At 48.3% G+C, this 10,760-nt stretch overlaps 1 protein-coding gene across 5 annotated transcripts in view; it reads left to right on the top strand.

Moving 5' to 3' along the window:
- ZNF185 (zinc finger protein 185 with LIM domain) overlaps positions 1–10,760 on the top strand; it is a 73,094-nt gene that overhangs the window by 41,785 nt on the left and 20,549 nt on the right. For all 5 annotated transcript variants that reach the window (XM_017849799.1, XM_017849797.1, XM_017849800.1 and 2 more), the window contains one exon: positions 4,814–5,011. In XM_017849799.1, coding sequence (XP_017705288.1) covers positions 4,814–5,011 — 198 coding nt within the window. The remainder of the gene's footprint in view (positions 1–4,813; positions 5,012–10,760) is intronic.

The raw sequence follows: 10,760 nt of genomic DNA, 5'->3' as shown, positions 1-10,760 counted from the left end.
GAGACCAAGGTTCTTATATAGATGAAGTCTCATAAGTGGCCGCCCTTAGAAGCAATAGATGACCAATGTTTCTTATTCAGACCTTTAAAAGGTGCTAGACTCTCAGCTAAACTCTTCAGATCAGAAAAAGCCCTGGAAAGGGAAGGAGATTCTCTACAGAATGTAAATTTCCCCCAGGAGAGACAGCTTTGCAGGGTTATTTCAAAATATGTCAAAAAATATATTCTGGTGTAAAATACTTCAATTTCTTTCATTACCTGCTCTTTGTCATGTGATGCTATACTAGAGTCAGGTTGGAATTTGGCATATTATTGCTTCAAAGAGTCTGTTTTGTCAGTCTGAATATCTCTCTCAATGTTAATACTGGTCAGTTGGGTGTGAATTCCAAATGGAAAATATATTGAGGCATGTCCGACCTTCCCCTTTCTCATCATGACTTGAACTAGTTTTTCACGTTGTGTCCCCTTGGCTGAGAGAAGTGTCCATTCATTCAGCTGGGGAGCTTGGAATTTTATTTTTGGTTTACAACACAACAAAACTTTCCGAAGTCCCAGGTAGAGATTTGGATTTTATTTTCTGGGGCGGGTCTCCATCATCTGTGTCTTTTTCAAAGCTCCCCAGTTTATTCTCTTTCCAGGCTAGGTTGAGAACCATTGTTCTCAGGTAGTGGTTCTCAACCAGGGGCATCTCCCAAACCTTCCAGTCTGCTACGATACAATGTCTGGAGCCATTTTGGTTGTAAAACTGGGAGTGGGAGATACTACTGGCTTCTTAAATGCAGAGATCTGGGATGCTACTAAATACCCTACAGTGAACAGGATAGCACCCACCCCACATCCCCCAACACACACCATAGAATTATGGGGTTCAAAATGGCAATAGTGCTAAGGTTGACAAATCCTGCTCTAGAGCTTTGACGAGCTATTTGGGAAGACAGAAGGGGCGGAAAAGAAAAAGGGATGGAAGAGAACAGCAGCCCTCACCTAACCGGGAGTCTGGGTAGCAGGCGCAGGACTGCGCCTGTGCGAATGCGCACTAGCCACCAGCGTACGCGACGAGTGCGCGCCTGTGCACCTCGGCGAGCACCCGCCCGTAGTGAGTACGCCTGCGCACGCCGCCATTTCTTGAAGCACCGAACTCGGTCGCAGTGCCCGCCGGGAAAATGCGTCTGTCCACAAAGTGAAATGGCCGCCCGGGGCGAGCTCGGCCTCGGCGGGGATTCTCCTGAGGCCATGCCCGCGCCGGCCGCCAGAGGTCGCCTGAGGATCGCGAATGGGCCCGAGGCGCTGGCTGCCCCTTCCCCCGCATAAGGTCTGAAGCCGCGGCCAGAGTGGCCTTGGGGTGACCGCGCGTGGACCGTCCCCGGCGGGAGGGAGCGCGGTCCCGCGAGGGACCGAACGGGGCCCCTGCGACTTGAGCTTGTTCCGCAGGAGCCCTGGTGGCCATGGCCTCCGGTACACCGGACGTGGGTCGTCAGGGCTGCCCAGGGCGAGGGGATGTGGACCCTCCAACCACGCTGGGCCCTTGGGCTGACCGGGGCTGGTCTGTGGGGGCTCAGTGAGGAAGGACTTTGTTCCTAGGAGTTTGATGAGGGAGCGCCTTGGGGGTGGCGTCGTCCTGACATCCTGCAGGGCAGTGGAGCCTTACTTTCCCTAGGTTACAACACAATTTTAACTGTCCCAAACTGTGGGGACTCTGCCCTATTCCACCTTGGGCCGTTCCATCACACTACAGGGAGAGGCGGTATAGTATAGTGGTTGAGAGCCTGAACTCTGGTGCTTTGGGTTCCAATCCAAGCTCTGTCACTTACAAGCTCCGTGACCTTGGGCATGTTACTCATCTCCTCTGTGCCTCAGGTTCTTCAGGTGTAGAGTAGTGGTAATCATACCTCCTACCATATAGGGTTGTTGAAACGGCCAAATCGGTTTGTATATGCAAAGCGTGTTGGACATTTAAACCTGCAAGCTAAGTGAAGCAGCACCAGAGGAGTGTCTCCTGCTCTTAGAGGTGTTCAGGGACACTCGGAAGGCTGACTTTACCAGCTTTATTGGCTTGATTTCATTTGACATGACACGATATCTCATCTCCTTCCTACTAAACTTTTGTCATCAAATTTTACATCTAGAACATGCTGTTTTCTTCATTATGTTGCAAGCATGGGTTTCTCAAGTTTATATTTTTTCTTCATGAGGATCAGGTGAAGTTTAGGCCCCACATTTCCTCACCACTGGCAACCGTTGTCGGCCAGTGGAGGAGTCTAGTGGAGGTAGTACAAGAGTGGAAGTGTCAGCTGGGTGCAGTGGCTCACGCCCACCTGTAATCCTATACTTTGAGAGGCCGAGGCGGGAAGACCACTTGAGTTCCGGGGATTGAGACCAGCGTGGGCAACGTAGTGAGATCTCATCTCTACAAATATTTTTATATATGTGTGTGTGTGTGTATATATGATATCTATTTATATATGTATATCATATATGATATCTGTATATGTATATCATATATACAATAGATATATATGTATATCATACACATATGTTTTTGAAACAGTGTTTCTCTTCTGTCACCCCGGACTGGAGTGCAATGGGGTGATCTCGGCTTACTGCAACCTCTGCCTCCTGTGCTCAAGTGATTCTCCTGCCTTAACCTCCCAAGTAGCTGGTACTACAGGCACATACCACTGCACCTGGCTTATTTTTGTATTTTTTTGTAGAGATGGGTTTTTGCCATGTTGCCTAGGCTGGTCTCAAACTCCTAACCTCAACTGATCCACCCACTTCTGCCTCCCAAAGTACTGCGATTACAGGCGTGAACCACTACGCCAGGACTACAATTTTTTTTTGTTTTTTTAAAGAATGGAAGTGTGTAGAGTATGGTTGTGTCAGGAATTGACAATGGCTGTACTAGGCTACTGGATCTTTGGTCCAATTACATTCAGAAGGAAAGGCTTCAGAGAAACCAATCCCAAATCCAAAGTCCCATTGGTCACCATCCCCTGTGTTACCTTGCCTATCTCTAACCACTTGACTTCCAGGCAGTTCATGAGGGACTCAGACAGGATAGCTGGGAAGTAATTCCCCTGGATGCTACATTGTCCAGCAGAGCTTCCTGTGAGTGTTTGCCTAAGATTTCCTTTTTATGACCCACATAGGTCATACCTACTAAAATCATAGTGGCCCTGCCAGAGGCCTAAGAACAAAGAAGCCTTGTTCATCCATTTGTCCCTGTGTCACAGTAGAGCCCAAGTTTCTCTTTGTGGAGAATTCTGGCTCTATCCACAAACTTGGTGAGGGCAGCCTCTACTAGTGTATTTCTGCAGAGGACATGGGACAGGATGGGACTCTGATTGAATCCATAGTAAAGCTAAGTCAGGGCTACCACAGTAGGGATACAAGCTCTTCAGGCCTTGTATGTTTGTCTTTGACTCAAGCAAGCATGTCACTGACAGAGATTGAGCGGGTGTGTCAGGGCACCCTGCTGGCAACCCTGGGACTAAGTGTTACCTGTGCAGACCACTTTTGGTCTGCATAGCGGGCCCTAAGGGTGGAAGCAGGACAGAGAAGCACAGGCCCAGTGGGATGGTTTCCCACAGTTACTGTGTGGCGTCATACTCACTTGCCTGCAGTTCTGCCTGGTGCAGCTGGAGGTGGCAATTAGCTTGTTGTCCCTGCTGGAGAATTTTAGTCCCCCCCACCTCCACCTGAGGCTGAAGAATCATATTGCTTTCAGGGCATACTTTCCAAAACGTGTGGCCTCTTTTGGCCTTGTTATTCCAGCTTGAAGGCAGGAAGCCTGCCTAGACAAAGTGAACTCCTATATACAGAGTCCCAGGGTAGTTTGTAGTGTGTTCTTGTCTTGGGGTAGCCCCCACTAGCTATTGAAGGCAGGCTGGTGATGTTGGGAAGGTTATATTCAGAGTGAGCTAGGATCAAGGTGATGGTGAAGTAGATTTTCATTCTGAAATGCTGGGCTCACTCTCTTAGTAGCCCAACTTGGTGTTTGCACCTGGCCTAGTAGACTCTGGAAGCAGTACCTTGCATCTCGAGGTGGGGCTGGTGATGGGAGGGGTGTGGAAGTGGAGGATCAGCTAGCAGCCTCTTTCCCGTGGTACCCAGACTGGAGGGTACAGTGCAAGCATGGGGTGAGGCCAGAGAAGACCCCTGAAGAGCTCGATGCCTGAGACATCTGGGGGAAGCCCCGTGCTTCTTGCTGGATTCAGGGGTGGCAAAAGCCAAAAATTGGAGGGCTGGGTGCAGTGGCACATGCCTGTAATCCCTACACTTTGGGAGGCCAAGGCAGGAGGATCGCTTGAGACCAGCCTGGGCAACATGGCGAAACCCCGTCTCTACAGAAAAAAAATACAAAAATTAGCTGGGCGTGGTAGTGTGGACCTGTAGTCTCTGCTACTTGGGAGGCTGAGATGGGAGGATGACTTGAGCCCAGGAGACAGAGGTTGCAGTGAGCCGAGATGGCGCCGCTGCACTCCAGCCTGGGCAACAGAGTGAGATCCTGCCTCCAAACAACAATAACAAAAACATTGGAGGCTTCGGCTTCGGCTTCGGCTTCGGCTTCGGCTTTGGCTTCATCTATTACACAGGGACGCCTGTTCAGTGGGAAGGGAGCGGCGGTGCTGGGCTCCTACCAAGGAGACTGTCTGCTCCCTGGACTTGGGGCTATGCCTGGCTCCTTTCTGCCCCACTTTCAGGGATATGAGTGCCTCCAAGTCCACAGGAGGTGACAGCCAGCTTGCGTGCTGGGGCTGAGGCAGGGTTAGTTTCAGAGCACTTTTTTCATAAGGGTGCTTATTCTTCCTCAGGGCCTTGGCGGATTATGAGGGGAAGAATGTGGCCACCAAGGTCAGAGAGGCCTGGCAGGAGAGGCCTGGAGCCCCAGGAGGTGGCCAAGGAGACCCAGCTGTACCCACTCAGCAGCCTGCAGATCCCAGCACCCCAGAGCGGCAGAACAGCCCCAGCGGCTCTGAGCAGCTTATCAGACGAGAGAGCTGTGGCAGCAGGTAAGGGCTGAGCTGCAGTGGGCTCTGCCTCTAGAGCCTGTGGTTTTGTTGGGGTCTGCGACCCAGGTGGGAACCACTTCCCCACACCCCGTGCCAATACCCGGCACATTGCACACCCAGGTGCCTGTTCTGGGAGTGGGTCATGGTGGTGATTCCCTGGTCCTGGAGCAGTGTCGTCAGGCTTCTTGTGGCTCAAGGGGCTGGGAGGGGACTGTGATAGGAGGATGTGTCTGTCCCCAGGTGTGAGAAGCCCTGGTTAATTCCCAATGCATGGGGCAGGAAGGAAGGCTGTCTTTCAGAGTACAGGTGCTCTACAGGTGGGGGTCCTGGGCAGAGTGAGGGCAATTTGTGTGCATAAAATGCCATTGTCAGAGAAGGACAGAGTGTGAAGGAGCAAAAGAGAGAGGGTACAAGTGCAAAACAGTGATGGAGTAAAGCAGAGAGAGAGGCCAGAGGGAGAGAAAGGGAGCATGGGTAAGCAGGCATGAGAGAGTGACACGGGATGTGACTGGCCATGTGTTGATGTGTGCCAGCGTGCATGAGCAAGAGGACAAGTGTGCCTGTTACTGGAGCTGACCACGTGGGATTGGTGTGAGAGTTTCAAGTCAGGCTCTTTGGAAGGCATCTCACCTGCCAGCGCAAACACTGCATGTCCATGCAGCTCTGGACACGTCAATAGGCCAGTGATTCCAGGGGTGCAAAGCAAACCAGTTTCTTAAACAAGACAGAAATGTAGAAGGAGAATGCTAAGACTCATATTGCCCCAAGAGAGGAGCTGGTGGAGTCCAGCAGGGTGTTTGCTGTGGGGAGCAGGTGGGGCCTGGGGCTCCTTTTGCAGGGATGAAAGAAACACAGTTATCTGCCTTCTTTGTTCTGGGGCTTCGTGTACCACAGAGGTTCCATAATTATTAATAGTTAGATAGGGAGGTTATTTTTAGGGCCTGGCTCAACTGTTAGATAACAAGTTTTACCTTCTAAGAATATCTAGCCCATCTTTGACTCCTTGGCCCAAGGCCCTGCAAAGGCCCAGTCCAAAAACAGAGTGAACAACCTTGGACTTCCTGTCACATTGTGTGGCTTCTGGAACTAGTCAGTGTTCCATGCAGTGAAGGGATATAAAAAGTGAGGCTTGTGGATGAAGGAGGAGGTGAGTGGTTCTGGGCTTTGTTTTGTTTTGCAGGGGAGTGTCAGGAAAGGCTTTCTTTACAGGGAGAGTGATGTTGGAGCTGGGTCTGGAAGGCTGAGGGAGATTTTGCCAGATGGATGTGCTTGGGAAGACATTCCAAGTAGAGGCTCACAAAGTGTATAGGGAACATCCAGTCAGTAGCCATTACAAAGGAAGTTTAATCCAGCCTGGCTTGGCAGGAAGCCCTGAGTAGGGGCTGGGCAGGCACCTGCTCCTAGGCTGAGGAGTGTGACCCACATCCTGAGGGCCCTGGGAGCCACTGATGGTTTTCCTGCAGGAGAGTGCCACAGCCAGACTTGAGTCCAAAGAAGATCCCTCCATTGCCCTGTGGAGGACCAGGCCAGGGGAGTATATGACAAGATAAGGCAAGAGGCCATATTGGAGACTGTTTGTTTATACCAGGGCCGAGGTGATAAGGCTGCAAGTATTTTTGACTTATTAAAGGTAAAAGTGGCCTTGGTGTGGTGGCTCACGCCTGTAATCCCAGCACTTTGGGAGGCCAAGGTGGCAGTATCGCTTGAGCCCAGGAGTTTGAGACTAGCCTGGGCAACAAAGCGAGACCCTGTTTCTACAAAAAATTTAAGAACATTAGCCAGGTGTGGTGGCACATGCCTGTAGTACCAGCTACTTGGGAGGCTGAGGTGGGAGGATTGTTTGAGCCTGGGATGTCAAGGATACAGGGAGCCATGTTCCTGCCACTGCATTCCAGCCTGGATAACAAAACAAGATCCTGTCTCCAAAATAAAAATTAAAAAAATAAAGTAACAGTGAGGGAAAAGCGGTAGCCAAGGTTGCTTCCCAGATTTCAGGGCTAGGCAACTGGATGGGTGGTGACAGGAACTAGCTGGGGGTAAGGAGTTTGGGGGCAGGCCTGCTGAGAGATGCAGAGAGATGATAAGGTCATTGGACCATGCCGAATGAGAAGTGCCTGTAGGGGGCTCCAGCCAATGATGTCCAGTAGATTACTGAGTAAACAAATCTGGAGTTGAGCAAAGATCTGACATGGGGCTAGAGAGCTGGGAGTTGTCAGCTCATAGGAAGTCACTGAAGGGAATGGATGAGGTTGCTGGAGAATGCCTTTGGAAGGCAGTGTGTACAAAGCATGTATTCCCGACTTTTCTCTCTAAGTTTCCAGGGCCACTTGTCCAGCTAGGCCCTTGGCTGGGTGGGTAAGTCCACGTGGTTCACGGGTGCTGAGGGAGCCTTCCTTTTGGGGTGTATATCTAAAGCCACCTGCTTCATCAGCTGACATTTATCTCCATTTTCTGCTCTTCTTTTGTCTCAAAAGAAAAGAGGGGATATTAATTATTGATCCCCTAAAACCCTAGCTGAATATATAAAATGAAAAGAAGTAACAATATGAGAGAAGCAAAGGCAGATGGACCATAATTTTGAAAAGTAATACCGAAAGGTCTTAAGGAGGAAGAGGAGCTACAGAGAGGTATTGAGAAGGAAAATTTTGAGTAAATGGAAGAAGTAGGAAAGACAACCGCCATGGAAACCAAGCCACGCTGAGCTAACTTTCCAGTGTGCCGCAGATCCTGAAATAGGCCCATCAGATCTGGCTATGTAGAACTCATGACTACCTTGAGGGGAGTAGGTTGGGGCAGTGGGAAAGGCTATAGTTGGATTATAATGGATTGAGGAGGGAGCGGAGGATAAGCAGGTGCAGTTGGTGGGGTACACATTCTGAAACTGGCCATGATGTGATGGATGTGGGAGGGGTGAGCAGATAACTACAGCTACAAGATAATGGAGAAGGTTTCCTATAGGTGAAAGCAACGTGTGCCTGTTAGGTAAAGGCTAGGCAGAGGGTGCCTACATGACCAGTACCCAGTAAAATCCTTGGACTCTGAGTCTCTAATGAATTGCCCTGGTCGACAGCGTTTCACACTTGTTGTCACAACGCACTGCTGAGGGGAACTGAGTGAATCCTGTGTGACCCACTGGAAGAGGACTCTGGAAGCTTGTGCCCGGGTTTCCTCAGAAATTTGCCTTGTGTGCTTTTCCCTTTGCTGATTTTGCTTTGTATCTTTTCACTATAATAAACCATAGCCTTGAGTGTGATGATGTGCTGTGTCCTGTGAGTTCTTCTTGTGAATCACCAAACCCAGGAATGGTCTTGGGGACCCCTGACGCAGATGGGCAGGATCAGAACTTTATGCCATAACAAGGACTTTAGATTTTCTTTCAAGGGCAAAGAGGGGTCAGGAAGGTTTGAAGCAGGGGAATGATATGGCGAGAGTATTGCTTTGCAGTGGGCTCTCCAGTGGCAGTGAGAAGAGTGGACTGAAGTGGGCAGAGTGGAGCAGGGAGAAGAGGAAGTGCTTACAGAATCCTCCCTGTAAGAAATGATGGGACCTGGACTAGGGGACTAGCTGTGGAGATGGAGACAGACAGAACTGTAAAACAAGTAGAATAGATCCCAAATTGGATGACAGATAAGACTTGGGAGAGCAGTGAGGGAGAGGGAGTGACAATTTAGAAAGCCACATTTCTGGTCGAGTGACTGAGTGGAGTATGTGACCCCTCCTGGCTTAGGTGGTGGCCAAAGTATCTCTAACCTGCCACTGTACTGCCTGCAGCTGACTGAGCAAATGCCTGGTCCATGGAGATCCCAAGCTGACAAGGGCACCTGAGGTAAGCCTCTGGCTTTCAGGTAGAGGCACTGCCTAGGCTGGCCTGGCTGGATTGCCCTGGCACACTGTGCTGTTTTGCTGAGGCAGGCAGCAGCACTCTGCAAGCGCTCTTCTCCTCTTCCTCTTAGTGGTCTAAATCCTGTAGCATGCTGGGGTGCGACTATAGACAAATACCCTTTGCGGGCCACCTGGGTTCTCTATTTGCAGTCTTTGGGTCTGGTCACTGGCATGGCATCTCAGTAGGCTAGGTTCATCAGGAAGGGTCAACTATGTCATGGCACCTCATGGGAAGCATTTAGAGTCAGTGGGCCAGGGGCTTCAGGGCTGCTTACTGCTAATAGTTCTAAGTAGCAAGCATTCCCTCAGTCCTATTCTGGGCACATGCCAGGAAGAAAGCCACTAGATGCCCTCTCCTAGTGGATAACTAGCCTGGGGTTCCAAGAAGGGCAGAGACAGGCAGAGTGAGAGCCTTCAGAGATGTAGGCAATGATAGTAGCAGAACTTCCAGGGAGAGTAGATGGAAAAGGGAAAAAAATCTTTGTCATTATTTTAAATGTCTGAATTGACCAGATTAGAATCTTTGAGAGTCTAGACACTAGGGAATTCTCATGGGTGGGCCAGTTATCTCCTCCCTCACATGGGGGGAGAGTAGGTATGACCCAGCATGAGAGGACCAGAGGGCAGTCAGTGCTAAGGGTAATACCTTAGGCCATGGGAGATTGAGTTTTTCTTCAGTTTGCAAGTTTTCACTTTAATATTCCACTGTTTCCATCATTTCAGATGACTGGGGATGATAAGGACAATGTAATTTGGGGGATAAGGAAGAACTCATTATATATCTTGGATGACTTTACTGGGGAAATGGATTCCTTAGTCATTTGAAAGAAGTGGTAGAATTCCACATGTGGGGAATACTTGTTCTAACAAAAGCTTAGTAACATTAGTGGCAATGATCCTTTTATATAAGGGAAAGCTTCAAGCCAGTGAGAAAAACATAAATAAACTAGTAAGAACATATTTATAACCATGAGATTTGGGTGCAGAATAAAATCAAATTGGCAGTTAAGGAAAGGTCCTAAACATCTGTATATTAACAATATTCCATCAGCGGGCAATGTGAATTTCCCATGGAAACCGCTGGCCTAGAATACACTGGATACAAATCAGAGAAGCAAAATTGCAACCAAGTTAATATTTTTAAAAATAATTGAAATGATGACTGATAACCTTGTATTGTTCTTATCTAATATAAGGCAAAGCAGCACTGGGGCTTTGATAGAGAACAATATCTCATGTGCACTGAGGACACTGAAAACCTGCTAGGAATTCTATGGAATTTCTAAAATATTTATGTTAAGGACATTTTACCCATTATAGACTAATTTAGGGAAGGCTCTGCATTTTTTTTTTGATTTGACAATGCTGCCAATGCAATTTATACAATATTAAATAAGACTAATTAATTTTTGCACCTTTCTTGTTACAAGGTGAAAGAGTTAATCCTTTGAGATTTTCCAGAAGGTCCCTGGCAAATCCCAAAGTCAGTTTTAGGTATGAAATATATTTAAGGTTTGATTGTGGGAAGGCAAATGTTAAGAGTTGTCAGGGGTTCTTGAACATTGGATTGAATAGCATTATGGGTGAATGAGAAATACTACTTGGTTAGCTAGTGAATCAGAGTTATACAAATTTTAAAGTAAACATATGAGGTAACATGATTGTAAAGAATCTTCAGTTCCTTTAAAATTGAAAAGACTTTTAAAAAATAACTAAGGACGTAATAAAGTCAACATACAGATAGGGCATTACAGTATTTTGATAAGACATAAAATCTTTGCCCCTTAGGCAGATTACTCAGAAGAAAAACAGACCATTTATAACTTTTTATTAGGGACACACCAATGATCAAGTTTTTTTTTTTTTT

The sequence above is a fragment of the Rhinopithecus bieti genome, unplaced genomic scaffold, assembly GCF_001698545.2.
Source record: "Rhinopithecus bieti isolate Rb0 unplaced genomic scaffold, ASM169854v2 scaffold_33379, whole genome shotgun sequence".
Taxonomy (NCBI): domain Eukaryota; kingdom Metazoa; phylum Chordata; class Mammalia; order Primates; family Cercopithecidae; genus Rhinopithecus; species Rhinopithecus bieti.
This window is presented reverse-complemented; position numbering and strand designations above follow the sequence as displayed.